At 37.9% G+C, this 16,808-nt stretch overlaps 1 protein-coding gene across 1 annotated transcript; it reads right to left on the bottom strand.

The window, feature by feature from the left end:
• Window positions 1–4,374: 4,374 nt before the first annotated feature.
• On the bottom strand, window positions 4,375–7,593 carry fam43b (family with sequence similarity 43 member B). Its single transcript, XM_056732532.1, has one exon. It carries the CDS (start codon window positions 7,199–7,201, stop codon window positions 6,278–6,280), a length of 924 nt encoding a protein of 307 aa, XP_056588510.1. The 5' UTR covers window positions 7,202–7,593; the 3' UTR covers window positions 4,375–6,277.
• Window positions 7,594–16,808: the final 9,215 nt, after the last annotated feature.

Here is a 16,808-nt window from a genome sequence, read left to right as displayed (position 1 = left end):
GGGACAGAAATTTGCCCTCTGCCCAGGGCAGAATCTGCTGGGCCAATTTGTTCAGGTGGCGCGACCGCAGTCCGCCCTGGTGATTTATGTACGAGAATACTGCAGTGTTGTCCACCCGCACTAGGACATGGTAGCCTCGTAACTGCCGGAGGAAGTATTTCAGGGCCCGAAATACAGCCATCATTTCGAGGTAATTGATATTCCAAAAGAGAAGATGACCTCTCCAGATCCCTTGGGCTGGACTGCCATTTAAGACCGCACCCCAACCCGTGAGGGATGTGTCTGTCGTTAGCATCTTGCGACGACAACACAGACCGAGAGTGGGACCTAAAGTCAGAAACCGAGGTCTGAACCACATAGAAAGGGTGCGAAGCCCCTGGCGCGTCACCCTTATATGCCTCTGGGGGTTGGCCCTTGGATGAAACCCCCTGGCTCTTGTTCCTGCGGCCAGTCGAGTTTGAGCCTGTCGACTGCCTTGGTTACCGCCCCGATTAGATCCTCAATTGCCTTGGTATCGCGAGTGGAACGCTCGGAGGCGGTGCTATCTAACTCCGCAGAAACAAGGGAAGCCTCGTCCTCCGCCGGCACAGAAAAAGTGCCATGGCATGCTGCAGAAGTGGACGCGAGGACGTCGCGGTTCGGCGAATGCACGAGAGAAGCGGACGGAACAGTCTCTCGTGCCTCAGCAAGCTCAAACCGCGAGCCCCAGGATGAGGAAGAGGTGGCTCGGTCTCTTTTAAAAAATGTGAGCCGAGCACGCAGAACTCTGAATTCAAAAACATCACAGAGTTCACACTCTCCCTCAAGTCCCTGGGCGGCATGGTCAGCCCCCAAGCATTCAAAGCAAAACTCATGCTTATCGAAATTGCTGAGGATCCTCTCACAGGGAGGAACATATTTCCGATCCGAGTCAGTCATGGTTTTATAAAGTTTTCCTTATTCTTACACTAGGCTAAGTAACTCAGAGAGTGCTTGGTCACTAGTGCTAGATTCTAGGTAATATATTCTTTTAACTTTTTTGTTTGTTTGTTTTTAAAGTCAAAACAACAAAGAGGGAGACTTCTCCCTCACAACACACACACAAAGCGGTCCTCGAAGACAAAAGAACCTGATGACGCGTCCGCATAATCGGCAGGTGCGAGTGTAATTAGCAACGTCAAGGTCAGCGTGTTTGACACACGTGCTTCACAACTGGTCGAACAAAGACTGTTCTCCTATTGCGTTTGAAACGCAGCATCGAGTGTAGCTTTTGATAGGGAACATCCAGATACAATGAACAAGCACAGGACAATAGACATGAGGATGTTTTATAGGGAGATAGACAAAGGATAATTAACAAGGACCAGGTGATAGGGATGAACACTCAAGGAAAGCTAACAAGGAAACGAGATGGCGGGAACAAGGATGCAGACCAGAGAGAGAGTATAGCAGGCCAGTAGGATCAATATCTCTCCCTCCACGCACAACCTAAGGCTATGCCATGACTCTGCCCCAAGACCAAGAATAAACATGACATGATAGCAGAATCATGACACCTCGAGAAGTAGTGGTTGATATTTTTCTATGGAGGCGGTGTTCAACCTATCAATGTCATTGATTGGTGCATTCCAGAACCTGGCGTTCGCTGGGCCTGGTGTCAATAACAGATGTAATCTCAGTAACAAGGGTGTTTTCAGTTCTAACACTTGCATGATGTTCGCGTGAATACTATTCCCTCATATATAACAAAAGCTTGGGTTAAAATTGTGATTTTAATTCATGCCTCCTTTAAAGTAAAAGATTCCGCAGAACACACACAAAAATATATATTTTGAAGAATGTTGTTTGTTAACCATCCACATATAGATGGGTGTCAGTGCTGTTCGGTTACCAACTCTTTCCAAAATATCTTCTTTTGTGTTCTGCAGAAGAAAGGTCATACTGGTTTGAAATGACAAGAGGGTGATGACAGATTTTTTGGTAAACTGTCACTTTAAAAAACTATCTCATAAATCTATATATGAAGAGTTGAGATAACTAATTGTTCCCCAATATTTTCTTTATTTGTTTCTTATTAATATTTAGTAAGGTAGTTGTTAGGTTAAGGTATTGGGTAGGATTAGGGATGTAGAGTGGACATGCAGAATATGTGCTTTATAAGTATAATAAATAGTCAAAAAAACTTTTTCTATTATTAAAGTTTGCAATATTTAAACTTTATCAAACAAGTATTTAACTTATATTAACATTCAGCTAGTACTTTAACTATTAGCAAAGGTTTAGAAATGCTGCATTGCCACATCATGTTTATTTGTTTTTAGAATTTTTTACCTGTAATGACATGCACAATATGACTAGAGAGGTACATTAGAAAAATGAACATGGTTTATTCTGTCACATTTGTTTTCAAGTTGACTTCAAATAAACGTATCGTCTTCAGGTTCGTCCTATTCAACTGTTTGTCTTTCTGATTTAAATAAAGCATCTTTACTCTGTGGCTATGAAAGCTTTTCTTAACTAAGCCTGAATTCAGTACTGAGCTAACATACTCTATAACTAAATGCAAACAAGAATTAACAATTTACGATTAAACCTTGTGGGACTGTGAACCCACAGTGTGTGTTTAGAGGTAATAATGCAGAATCCAGCATCGCTGTTCAAGGGATGAGAACAGTACTGAATATAAATGCATTTTTAAAACACATACAGCTATAACAGGCCTGTCATCCTTTTTATCTCTCTCTGCCGGTATATTGAAAGATACCTCGTTGATCCTTTATGTCCTGCTCCAGCACACCTTGTTCCTATAGGACTTGCTGCCTCAGGGGGAGACTATTAACACTTTTATTGAGGCTTACAGGGTGAGGTAACAAACAGCCCTCACTCACGTTATTCGGTGCCTGTCACCACACACACACATCCACACGCACGCTGTTCCTAACAGTGCTAGAGGCAAGATTACACTTACAGCCTAACACATCTAGTCCCCGGAACAAAACCATGTCAATCACAACCACTAAATGTCTGCAGCATCCAGAGCAGGATCCCTTTCCGTTATGTAGCTGACCGTACTCCAAAACATTTGCAACAAATCATATGCAGGCTCCAAAATGAAGACCCATCAATGCCAAATGCAAGTAAAAACCTTTAACAGCTTTGGTGAATAAATTAAAAGGCAGTGGACGGCAACTTTAAAATAGATGGCAAAGGTTGTGAAAGTTTCTGTAATGTTGCATCTTAATATTTGATCTTCATGGTTATCTTCATATCACCATGAGACAGACACTACAAGTACAAGGGAAAAAATTTATTTGATCAGATATCCTGGATTAGATTATCCTTAATTAGATCAGATATCCTGGAATCATATCCGAATTGCCTTAAACTATGTGATTCACAGATTGTGAAATGCTTTCAGGAGATTGACCTCAATCTCTTCTTTTCGACAGCATCTGATGTTTAATACATGTGCATCATTCTGTCTTTTGGTCAATACCCATTTCGTCATAAAAACACATTTCAATCATAGCAGAATATAAACCCTGAGCAATATGCACCACTAAGAAAATACTGACAAACCAAATATTACCATGCAATGCCTTTTGTTTCAGTAGTATTTTCATCCACATATAGTGTATACTCCAGCAAAAGCATTCTGAGATTCTGGTCTATTTTAGGACATCTGGTACTAACATCTGTGCAATCTTAAAATAAATAAATAAAGATACTGAAACTTAGCTTTTTACACCTATAGAAATGAAGAGACCTGTCCATGCAAATGACATTCATGATGCTACAGCGTTGTAGGAGCTTGCTAGGCAGTTGCTAAGGTATTTGGGCAATTGCAATGCGGTTGCTAGGATGGTTGTTTAAAAAAAACACCCTCTCTAATAGTGTCTATGATGAATAGTCTCTATGATATTCCTATCCTAAGATATTTGCTGGAATTCAACTGTAATTTTTTGCCTGTTTTATCATCCACATAACAAAAATCTGAAGTTACATCACGTAGAAAAGGCGCCACATGAAAAGGCGTCCAATAATTCTTACACTGGAAAAAAGTGGGGAAAAAGGTTACACCAATTTATAATAGTCAAGCAACCTAATACAAGCATAAGATACATAAAAAATGATCTACAAAAATAAGGCAGCTAAATACTTAGGATAACACAAGTAACTATTTAAAGGACCAGTTCACCCAGAAATAAAAACATTTACACATTGTTTACAACAATTCGAGGGGGAGTAAATGATGACAGAATTTGTATTTTTGGTTAAACTGTCCCTTTAATGAATGTCTTAAACATAAATGCACAGCTTCACTGACACCAACAACATGCACTTACATGTATACCTCAACTCTTAACACAAACTTCAAACATGGCTGCACCACAATCATTAAGACGAGCAGTGAAAACAACAGCACAAATCCACCAAAAAGCAAAATAGCAATCTTCTTTAAATTGCATACTGCTATGCATTCTTGGAACTTAACCCTTGTTTGATGCAAAATTGCTTGTTCAGATGACCTCAGAAGGTTGGGGAAACATTTGGACAAACACTTGAGAATCGAAGTACATACAACTTTGCTAACAACATGTTTATAGTAATCCAATTTAGTAAAAAAATGATAAATCATCCTACTAGTCAGTTGAACTGCTTATAGTGTAGACTTAAAGGTTTGTTTAAAAGGACAGTTAACCTAAAAATAAAACGTATTCAATCTTTTTTTTACCCTCATGTCATTTCAGACCTGTATTACTTTCTTTCTTTTGCAGAACACAAGAGAAGATATTTTGAAGAATGTTGATAACCAAACAACATTGGATGCCATTGACTTCCACAAAACCACTGACATTTCTCAAAATGTGTTCTTTTGCGTTTCACAGAAGAAAGTGCCCCTTAAAATCACTTTCTTAATATATATTCATAAAACTAATGCACTAATAAAACTCAAATCAAATTGTGTTTTCTAAAACAGGTTTGTTATTTCAAATGTTGACAGACATGAAATGAGATTCTGTTGAAGGTTCTCTCGCTTATATCACTTCATGCTGAAAGCTCTGTGCCGCTTTGCCCAGGTGTTTTATGTTCATTTCCTGTCCAATTGAATCTGCTTATTAATAGCTTCACTTTGAGGAAAAGCTACAGTAAGTGCCCTCAAGCTGCAGACGAAATCTGTGTTCCTTCCACTGCCCACTCACATCCTGTGTCAATGAACAGTTTTTTTTCTTTTCTTTCAATTATACATTCATATTCAAATTGGAAGTATCTATAAAATATGGGCTGAAAATCAAAATAAAGAAAACCTAAGTCACCGAATTAAGAATATCATTTTATTATACAACATTTTGTCATTAAACCTTTTAACACAGACTCCAATTGTGCAGGAAAAACATGTCAAAAACACCACTCGCTGTTGTTTTAATCAGTTTATCCAGAAGATTAATATAACGACAGCAAATACAAAACACCATGCCAGAGTTGACAGATGGAAGCCACGACCTTCACGTGAACGGCATAAAAATGAGTTTTTTGACTAATACATAACACCAACACATATTCTGCAAAAACTACAATTTCTTATTCGTAGTAATACAAGATCTTTACTGTTATTGGTCCCGAACGACTCACAGTGTAAAACAGACACAGTTTAAAAACATCACAGGTGACGCCGACATTTGTTATGCATTACTGATTAGCAAAGCTGTGACGGATTGGAGCAGTAAACACGTCAAGTGAATGGCTCGATTCCTAAGTTATGGTTTAATTCATTAGCGCTGCTCCAGAAGCCAATAAAACTGCTTTGAGCCTGCCCCCCGAGCACATTGAAAGAGGTTGCCGGGGAAAATTACATACGTCAAAAGATTGCAAAATATCACATTTTATACAAAAGTCCCATTCTTAGTCTATTGGTCAATAGCACTTGTAGTTTGCATGTACTCATCAGTACAAGAGGCATGTTTCATCATCTTTGGGTGTGCAGTTCAAGTTTCACTGAACATCGGTGTAGTTAAAGGCTTTTCGGTGTAAACTCGTAACCAATGCTGTGGTCCTTCTTTATTGTGCTTATTCAGGACAATCCCTCCACACATCTCCTAAGTACTTGGAACAGTTCCTCTTCAGGCAGCATTATTGGTGCCAGGTCAACAGAAACGTCCCTTGGTTCTTATCCCAGTACTGAAGTAGGGTGAGTTCCAGGGATGGTTTCACAGTTCATGATTGACAAAGTCTGTACGCGGGAGAGAGAGACAGGACATCGGCTCAGTGGTGAAGACACTAAACTGTCCATGTAAAGTCACACCAGAGTGCTGATAGTCATATGTGCTTCATCCCAGCTTGTAATGGAAACCTCGTCCAGTTTACTCACAACATTTCCTAGATCTTTCGGAGTGTTAGGATTGCCGGTCTTTGACGTTTCTGCACCCCCCTGTCTTTCATCATCTTCCTCTTCTTCTTCCGTAATGGAAGAGAGTCGTGTGGCACTCCCAGGCTTTCCTGCTGGTGGTTGGTAGTGGCATTGGCCATTCAGGAGTCTACGTAAAGGCATAAGAGGCACGATATCCTCTCCCAATAACTGCTGCTGGCAATGGCGAAAGTCATTTTGACGTTTTAGCCTTTTGAATTCTGCGAACGCAGATGTTGATGTTTGGTACAGACTGAGAGCCAAAACTCTAGCCTTTTCGGCTTTTGCCAATAGGACGGCGTGACAGCGTAGTACCACCGCTTTGTTCTTCACCTGGTGCCTGTAAATCCACGCAAAGATCTTGGGACGGAAGGGGTCCGCGGTGCAGTACGTGATGCGGTTGAGGGAATACAGTTGGATGGGTTTCTTTTTGCTGCCTCTATCCACCCCCATGCGGATGCCTTGAGGGCTGACGGTGAGCTTCATCTTGGTGCACTGTTCGCCATAGTTGCTGCGGGTCCATATCTTGGCAACTGCCTCTTGCGTGCATTCTTCCCCTTTAGCCATGATGGTGACGGCGCTGCCCAGGTATCGCACGTTGTAGGTGGGCTCTTCTTTATTTAGCTCCACTTTCTGACGCTTGCTGTGGAGGACGCTTCCCAGCCAGTGGAACGGACAGTCGGGGACGAGGTCGGGGCAGGAGTGAAACAAAGTAGACAGAAGAGAATGGTAAGTTAGCCCCACTCCGAGACTTTTAGGCTTGCTTTTGGTCTCATTGTCGACAAGAACAAACTTATTCCTTTTCCAGGGCAGCATGGTTCAGGCAGAGCGAATTAAATTGATCGCCCTCTCCAAACTGCAAAGTAGAGCGTATCTGCAAATTCCTCAGAGAAGCGCAGAGAAAGAAACTGCTCTGTCAGACGCTGGCGAGAGACTGAGAGCAGAAAAGCTCAGCTGGTCTGTTCTTCTGTTCGCTCCTCCTTCCTCCTCCTCTCGCATCACATCACTGAGTGCTGATCAGAGCTGGTCTGAGAGCTTCGCTGGCTCCTCATTTAACTCCTTCTACATTAATTTGCTTCGGTTCTTCGGTGTACAAATGCAAACATTGAATGTATTCTTCAGTTGTTACAGTCAATATGTATTATATTTATAAAAGAATAAGATAAGGGTCTAGCCAGTGGTGCTTGAAAATGTAAAAACCAAATTAATCTGTGCGGGCTGCTAGATTATGACAAAAAAAATGACGTCAATTATTTTGCCCCATACCAAGATAATAATATTTCACATGATTACTCATTGACTTGATAGATTAAAAAGTCAATAAAAGATAAATTATTAAAGGAATAATTTACCAAAAAAATTACATTTTGTTATCATTTACTCACCCTCATACCTGTATGACTTTCTTTCTACCGCAGAACACAAAGAAAATATTTAGAAAAATGTTGTTAACCAGCACTCAATCACTTGCATTAGCTTTGTGTCCATAAAAGAAGTGAATTGGTGCCGGTGCTGTTTGGTTCTCAACTTTCTTTTCAACTGTCCTGCAGAGAAAGTAAGTCACAAGAGTGAGTAAAAATCTTAATCATCCATTAACAGGGGATTCAATTTATCCAGAAATAAAAAATTAATGTAAAAAAAAGAAGAAATAAAGAATGATTACACATTCAAATAAATAATATAAAATTAATAAAATAAATGAGAAAACCCCAGTAAAACACAATGCATTGCGGCACAATAATTGGTTTAATCTCGATTATTTTGTTTTCAAAATTGTGGGATCCAAAATTGAAATTCAAAGTGAATTATGATTAATTGCACAGCCCTAATAGTAATACTTAATACATGTTTATGAAAGAATAATTAAAAATAATTTATTTATTATTTATTTAAAGGTTCTGTGTGTAAGTTTCAGAGGCCACTATTGGCGATGTAGGAAATTGCAACCTATAGCTCCTCTAACCCCCTCTCCCTCCCATTAGAGAGGCTACGGTTGCCGTCACAGGACAAAAGGGTTCCGTAAATGATAGCACCCATTATCGGTGGTGTTGATAATTGCAATCTACGTCTCACAGGCGAACAACAGACTGATGTTACGGACACAGGACAGAGATGTCGTCGTCTGAGACAGCTGAGAGTAACCTTTGCAAGTCAAGTGACGAGGTTTATTTACAAAGAAAAATAAATAAATTAAATTTACTTAATTCATCATTTACTCTAATCGTTATAGTGAATATTATTGTTACCTGTTAACATTGTGTCAGTGATTTATTCGCTTATTTTGCATAGCATTTTTTGGCACGGTAACTTGGTTCGTAATTTACAGCCTATTGAAACGGCTTGCTAATGCTAAAGCCGTGTAATCTAACCGCGAAAGTCTTAGCAGACGTTTTTCTCATCATTACAGAGTCAATCAGAGGACTTAACACAGGTAGTAAGAGGAAGAGGAAGAGGGCGGAGAGGCAGGGGTGTTGGAGATGCAGGCAGGGCGAGGAGAGGCAGAGGAGCTAACGTTACCCGAGAGGACCGCACAAGAGAGGATGTGGAAGCTAAGCAGTATTATATTATAACTTACATCCGATTTATGCAAATTCTGATTGTAAACATGATTTCTAACTTGATTTGCACACGGCCATATACCAAGGACTTATGATACAATTACAAAGTCTTAAAAATTTACAAGGAAAAACGCTACTTCACTTGATGATCAGCTCATCTATTAGCTAAAGCTATCAAACAAACAGTTCACTTATATTGCAGAAATAAGACAAATTTACCGGTCCAGCAGAAAGCTGGCAACTTCGGCGTCGCTTAGCAAACCCGTTTCCTGCTTCATGCCCTCCTTTTTGAAAAGAACCACGCCGATGTTTATTCGGGTTTTCTGCAATACAGAATACAGACACAGATTGACGCTCTGTCGGCTCTTGTGCAGAGTATGTGTGGTCCGCCATTAGCGCAAATTTCACTTCTTACTGCAACAAAGAACCGTTTCTATTTCTAATAAAAAACACAACAAGAAAATGTTATTATTGTTCTTTCTCTACTTCTGCTAATCCTTCTATGTAGTGGCTTTGCAAGCTGCCTTTGCAAACACAGCCGAAGAAGAAGAACGTAGTCCCGTGCATCATTCCTTTTACGAAACGCGCTCAGTTTGTCCGTGTAGTGCTACTATAGAAACATGGCTGTGCAATTTCATAAATAACATGTAAGGGTGTGCCCGCGGTACATAAAATGGCTCATTGTAAGGTAATATTAACATTTCGGTTCATTTTGTAAGGTATTTCTTCACCACTCACAACATACACTGTTAAATGTTTCTGTTAATTTACACCCAAATTCCAACATGATTAACCTGTTATTTTTTAATAACTGCGCCTTACTGTTAATTTTAGGAAATATATGTTAAATAACACCTCATTTTTGTTATTTAACACTTCATTGTTAAATAACACCTCATTTTTGTTATTTAACCGCAAAATCGAAAATTCAAGCAAAGATGTCGGATATGTAGGCTGTTTGGAGATAAATGCTTTTATCCTTATTGTAAAAACAAGTTATTTATCAGTGGAGAAGTTAGCAATTTCATTTCGGTTTTTTTTAGGTTGCTAAACAACGACGGATTCACAGACAGAAATAATAAAGTTTGCGGTGTTTTCTGTGCATGCGCAAATGTGTTTGTTATCGTGGGTGTAATAGCCTTTAATTACCCTATTAATACCCCACACTCCGGATTTTACGCGAGACGGCCTATATATTTAGTTGAGGAACTGCGCTCCCAATGTGTGTGTGTGTGTGTCTACCCCTGTTCTTTCTGAACACGGTGTAAATATCCGTATGACACGCATCTGAAATAACATGGTCATACAGTATTTTTTGCATTCTGGGAAGGAGCGTAACGTTGAAGGCGGCATTTGAACCTGCATCGAACACGGAGATCCATGTCGGAAGATTGCGGTGATTTCATCGACCAAAATATCAATAATCTGGTGAGATTAAAGAGTTTCTTCAAAGTCATGCACAGTTTTAACATCTATCAGGGATGTTGATGTATACTAACGTTAAACGCCACGGATTTACACCACATTAAGTAAGATGAGCTGTTATAATTATAGCTGTTTGGGCTACCAGACATGCTGGTGTGACTATTTTATGTCCAGGTTTTAGCCTATCAATGAGGTAAATCCAGATTATCATTGAGTTGTAGATAAATGTGTACATTTTTTATATATATATTTTGTTCATTACAGATGCAGATGCAAGGTAACGTTACCATCCCTGATCACACTGCTGTTCAAGAAAATATCCCAGGATGTATGTCTCAGAAACAGGTGAAAATTTGAATGGTTTCTTACTTGCTTTAATCTAGCAATTTACTGCTAATCTATCAATAAATCTAATTGGCTTACATAATGTTTTCTTGCCAATTTTGTGGACAACAGCCAGTCCACCTTTGTGACAGGGCTGGGGCTCAAGCCCCACAGGTCTGGTGACGGGATTTAGCAATTAACTTTGATTTAGAAAGTTTTAGTGCAATTTAAAATATTCGCAGAGGCAAGAAGATAGTGCATGTTGAGGATAGTTCATGTACATTTGTTGTGCTGCTAGTCTGTGTGAATTACTAGATTTTTAACCAGTGTATAATTTTTCAGACGCTTTGTGGGTATAAACCCAGAAAAAGGGACAAAGGCTGCAAAGGGGAAAAAAAGAAGAACTGTCAATTCACATGTCACCAGCCTCTTGCGCAAGTTAATGGACTTTCAGTGGGATTTCATTTGAAAATGGTGAGTAAGATGTATACATTACACATATGTTCAAACAGCAATGACTAAGGGGGCTGGGGAAATTCATTCTAATGTTCATTCTCATCTGCCTTTCAAAGTGAGAATGCTGAACTTCTCTTCCGTGCTCTTTTGCCATTCTTTTTTTTGTTCTTTCAATGAATTGTACTCATCACACTTTCTATTATTTTATGTTATTCTGTCCGTTTTGTGCTCTGTTTCTAAAATTAGCTTTTGCTAGGTCAAGCCATGTGATATAATTTTGGATTAAAATTTGAAATTATGGAAATCATATCTCTCTCTCTCTCTCTCTCTCTTTCTCTGTCTCTTTCTCTGTCATATACAGACCCAAGACTTTGCAAAGGATCCTCTTGTGTGCTTTGAGAAAATGGTTTGTGGTCTAAGCAGTGACAGTGTTTTTATTGTTTATTGCTCTTTATTGATGAAGAGTTCCATTAAGTGTTAACTATTGGTTTGAATGTATTCATACATGTTGAATTTTAGTGGTTTAGGTAACACTACATGTATATGAAGTTCAGTATTTTGTTATTGTGGCGGGGTAAGAGACACGACAGACACAAGACGGCAGATGTAACAAACCCCAGAGGGAAGTTTATTCGAAACACACACAGTGAATATGCCCAAACAGTGATATCCCGGGGGTGCTTGTGTTGAGTGTAGGTCGTCCGTGCTCGTGCAATCTGGTCCTACTTCCTTTACTTGCTCGTATCTGCTGGTACAAAAGTCAAAAGGTTAGAAAGGGTGAGATACCAGCCCAGAGTGGTAAGTGCACAGGGTTTTTATGCCCGGGCTGTTTCCTAGGCGACGCTGATCCTGGATCTGTACCCGCCCCGCCACAGTTATAATGAAAAATGTATTTGGGTTTAAAAATGTATTTGTTACTTTTTAAACCATGAACATGAGAAAATGAGATTTGTTTGTGATTCATCTGAGCCTATGTGTAACATTTTTATGTGACCAGGAGTCACAGTGTATATCCTTTGAGTCTTTTTAAATGAATTTTAGCAGTTCATGGAACATTAAATGTTGAGGTTTTGGGCCCTATCTTGCACCAACGCAGTGCAAAGCCAAACGCAAGTGTCTTTGCTAGTTTTAGACAGACGCAGTTGTTATTTTCCGTCCAGTGACCACAGATGTCGGCAATGAACATGATATACAGTATATTTTTGTGATTAGTCTGTTCCATGTGTGCCTACATTTGTAAGTATTTACCTTTCAGTGTTTGTATTACAATAAAAAAAAGTAAATTTCAACACAGAACTATTAGTTTTCTTTCACTTAAGTGTTATTTGAAGGATTATGCCTTTTCTTGTATTAACTCTAGCTAGAATATGTCTATAACAATCAGTACACGTTACTATGCTAACCCTAATTAACAATATTTAATGGAAACAAAATAAATGGTGATTTAACAGGAAAATAATGGTAACACTGCTGCCAGTTGTTTCCAGTTTTTTCTGTGATTCACAGTAAATTCCTGTAGAAAAACATTACGGGGAGTGCGCTGTATGAAAACTTTAACAGGAATTAACTGTTCAAATAGCAGGAAAATAATGGTTGCCCTGCTGCCAGTAATTTCCTGTTATTAAACAGGGAAATAATTAGCAGTGTAGTTTGTATTATATATTACATTTTAGTCAATAAATCCATCAAAATGCAACACACTGTACCTTTAATTGACTACATATGAATGTCCAACCATAAAAAGGTGTCTAAATATTTAGTTTTAAGTTTAAATAGACAATAGAAATGCATGCTTTGTTGAAAAAGTTAAACGCATTTAAAAACATGTATTCTGCTACATTATTATTAGCTGTATACGTTGTGTTACAAAAATACAAATAAAAAATGAATAGACCGGTTGGTAACTTGTGTACTTCAGACTGGAGCGGGCAGTCTGACATTATCCCAGCTGCTCGCGACATCCTTAGACATCATACAATGGTCGCGTTCACACAGTTCCCTGTACTAAACATCTTGTCAAAATATGTTCTGTGCATCCCGGCCACGAGTGCACTTTCTGAGAGAACAGTGACGGTCAGCTTTTGTGGGCGGAGTTTGGAGGAGAGACGTGACCTGAAATGGTTGTCAGTTAGTCAGAATTGCTTGCAAGGATGTTTTTTTTTTCTTAAAATCGTTTTGCAGTGCAGCCTATAATAATCCAGCAGTTTTCGTTTATTCATATTTTCATCTAATAATGTTGAATGACACTTTTTAATGAAGTGTTTAGTTGCATGGAGTAGCTACAGTATATTCTTTCAGCAGTCAGTTACACCCCTAAAGAAGGGATAGGGCTCAATTTTATTTTAAATTATATAGTATTATTGAAAAGCAAGACAAAATGTAAAAAGCACATTTTGACTATTCGGTTTATGCATTAGTGAAAAAATTGGCTAAATAAATAGAAGAGATATAAAAAGCAATGTTAGGTGTTTGGTATTCGGCCTTCGGCCAAGTGTTGCATTTTTATTCAGCTTCAGCCAACAATTTTTATTTCGGTGCACCCCTTTGAATAATATTCTCAAAAATGTGTGTCATGTGTGCTTCACCAATACACAGCTATGCACTTAACCTAAAGGCAAAGAACAGCCTTCAGACACCTCTGACCTGTTTATTGTCTAGATAAAGACATTTAGGGCAGTGCTCAATACATTTAATCAAATCAACTTCTGGAAAAACTCCCGGAAATGATTTTATGTAACAACCGCCACAGGAGAAAGAAGGTGCTAGAACAAACAAGCTAAATTTGGCTTTTCAAAGATTATTAAACGTCCATCCATGTGAGTGCGTGGGCTGCAGAACCTGAAATAACTGGAGAGACATTTACTTCTCGACATTTGGACATGCACAATTTTCCCCAGAAGGATGACTCATTCGAGCTCTGCTTTATCAACTATAATTTCATGTCAAAGAATAAAATCTCTTCTCACTATTAAATCTCTCCTTTCCTCCAAAGATCACCAAAAAGCAAATGTTTTTCATTGTATTTGTATTTTTCGTCACTGTTTAACTTGTGTAGATTCTTATAACTGAGATGGAGAGAAAATTACAGATTTCTGAGTTTTATTTTATTAAAGTATCAACTTTGCTGCGGATGTTTCTCCTTAAATACTTATTTTAATTTCATTTACGTCTAAGAAAAACAAATGAGATATAGAAAAGATGAAGTCACGTCTTTAATCCCTAAAGTGATTTTGGGTACAAATGTGGGCAAAATTATTTGTTTTTTTCTAAATCAAACTCTGCTACTTTTCCTGAATGTTCACCTAAGTACACCCCAAAAAAGTTGGACTTATTTGACAATGTTAACTTCTTAGTAAGCTGTTTAGGCCCATTTGTGGGCACCCATAGGAAATGAATGGGAAATTATAAAATTTCACAGCAATTTGTTTATTTGTCCAATAAACATACAATACAAAAAATCCAACATAATGCCAGCCATTGATACAGATATATGACACACACATACACACAAACATACAATTGAATAAGTCTATAACAGTTTTTTTCCCCGAATGATGTCAAGTAAAAATTGACATTCACACATATACAAACAAGAACTGTGGAACACACATACACAAATGCACACACACACAATTCAATTTGACATAAAAGTCCCAATGAAAGATTTGCTGATCCTTTCAGACAAAGGTAAAGAGGTTTACTATAGCGAGACCCTTGATCTTATGGAAATTAGATTTTTATTGTTACAAATAAATGATTACTCTCTCTCCCACTTTCTCTCTTTCTTAAGGGATGGTCAATTTAGGCTGTAAGCATATTTTGGCATCTTTGCACTGTTTCACCAACCTCAGTTGGTCATATTTAATAAAAAGGAGGTAAGTGTTGTTATGAAAATCATGTTTTTATGTGGAAAAAAAGGTAATAATACATAAAAACTAGGAATGCACCGATTTGTACATTATGGTCGATAACCGATCAATATGAACATTGGAAGCCGAAAACACATATATTGGCCGACAGTATCAAAATATTTATATAACATTTTCTGAGACTGAAAATTATTTTGTCCCCTGAAAATCAAGCACCAAGCCTACTTTACATTGGTTAAAGATTATTTAACTTTTAAACTTTTCTATAATAATGTTTATTAAATAAATTAATTAAAGATGTTCTTCTAGAGCCACCCAGAGAGGTGTTCTCAATAGCCACAAGTCTAACAGGTCTCAAGACAGAAAGCATTCAGACAGCAGTCTGATTAAAACAATATGCTTTTGTTCTTATACACATTCATAAATATCTACATACTACAGTACATCAACAATGTTTTGCTTATAACAGTAAGTGAATGATCCTGACAGAAAGACAGTAATGTACTGGATTTTAACTGTGAGCAGCGTGAAGCTGAAGTGGTTCAACTTGAGGAAATGATTCATAATTTATCGGCTATAATATATCGGCCTAAATTTTTTTATCCGACAGCAATATAACGGATAATTTATCGTGCATCCCTAAAAAACATATGTATTTCTTATTTTACATGTAAAATAAGGTCAATACGAAAAGTATTTTTATTTATGCAAAAATAAATTGCATATCTTAAAAGTTTCAACATTCAACAAACAAACAAAAAAGATAGTGTCATGAGATTTATGTATAACATCAATTGAATCACAAAGTTCCCAAATTCGTCCACTAACAGCAAATAAGTGCAGGTTCTTGGAAATCTCAAAATATTGCTATCACACCTCAACTAGATTTCACGCAATTACATGTTAGACAGCTTGTAGCTGATGAGACCTTTCAACGTTCTAAGCGATCTCTTAACTGTGAGGATCTCTTTGGGATGAAGTGTATTGGACGAGTCGCTCTGCCGGCCAGGTCAGCAGTTTATGCATTACATTGAAAAGCATTTCCATCAATCCAATAGACTGCGCAGAGGAGTGGAACTGCTCCTGTCATTCTGAGATTACTTCTCAGTTTGATTGATCGGTTCCTACTTCCAATCAGTCATTACTGAACAGATATGGCACACTGGGGATTCATGTGTAGATTTTTATGTCAGTTAGTCGTAGAACAAAGCATAGATAGAACATTAAACATGTTAAATATTTTTTTTAAATGAGCAATAACAAACATGGTCAAATTATGCCTAAAATGCAAATTACTGAGTATCATGTCACTCCAAGCCTCCGTGTTATTATGGTAAATTTGTATTTTATAAATATTGAGCTTACAAATCTGTGATCCAGTCTGTGACAACCCAGCTTATTTTTTCGTGTTTTACTGTTTTCTACATAACATCATTTTACATTATTAAAATAACACTAAATAGGGCCATAAAACATATTGAAATCAATGTTTATTTTCTTTTTGAAGAAAATAATAAAACATTGTCAATAAATAAATCAATTTGCAATAGCCTTCTGATGTTCTGCTTTCTTCTTTTATAGTCATATAAATAATAGGTACAATGTTGTTTCACATGGCCTTTCTATATTCTGTCCTTACACGTCCTCGCTATAAAAGTTTTTTAGTTTTCCAATTCTCTCAAAACCCTAAAAGCAGACAGCCTTATATGACAAGAGACAAATCCAAAGCTACGAGCCAAAAAACAGCTTTAGGTCTATTTTTATCCTTTGAGAAATGTGAAGAACGCTGTC

Source organism: Triplophysa dalaica, chromosome 20, assembly GCF_015846415.1.
Source record: "Triplophysa dalaica isolate WHDGS20190420 chromosome 20, ASM1584641v1, whole genome shotgun sequence".
NCBI classification, from domain to species: Eukaryota; Metazoa; Chordata; class Actinopteri; order Cypriniformes; family Nemacheilidae; genus Triplophysa; species Triplophysa dalaica.
This window is presented reverse-complemented; position numbering and strand designations above follow the sequence as displayed.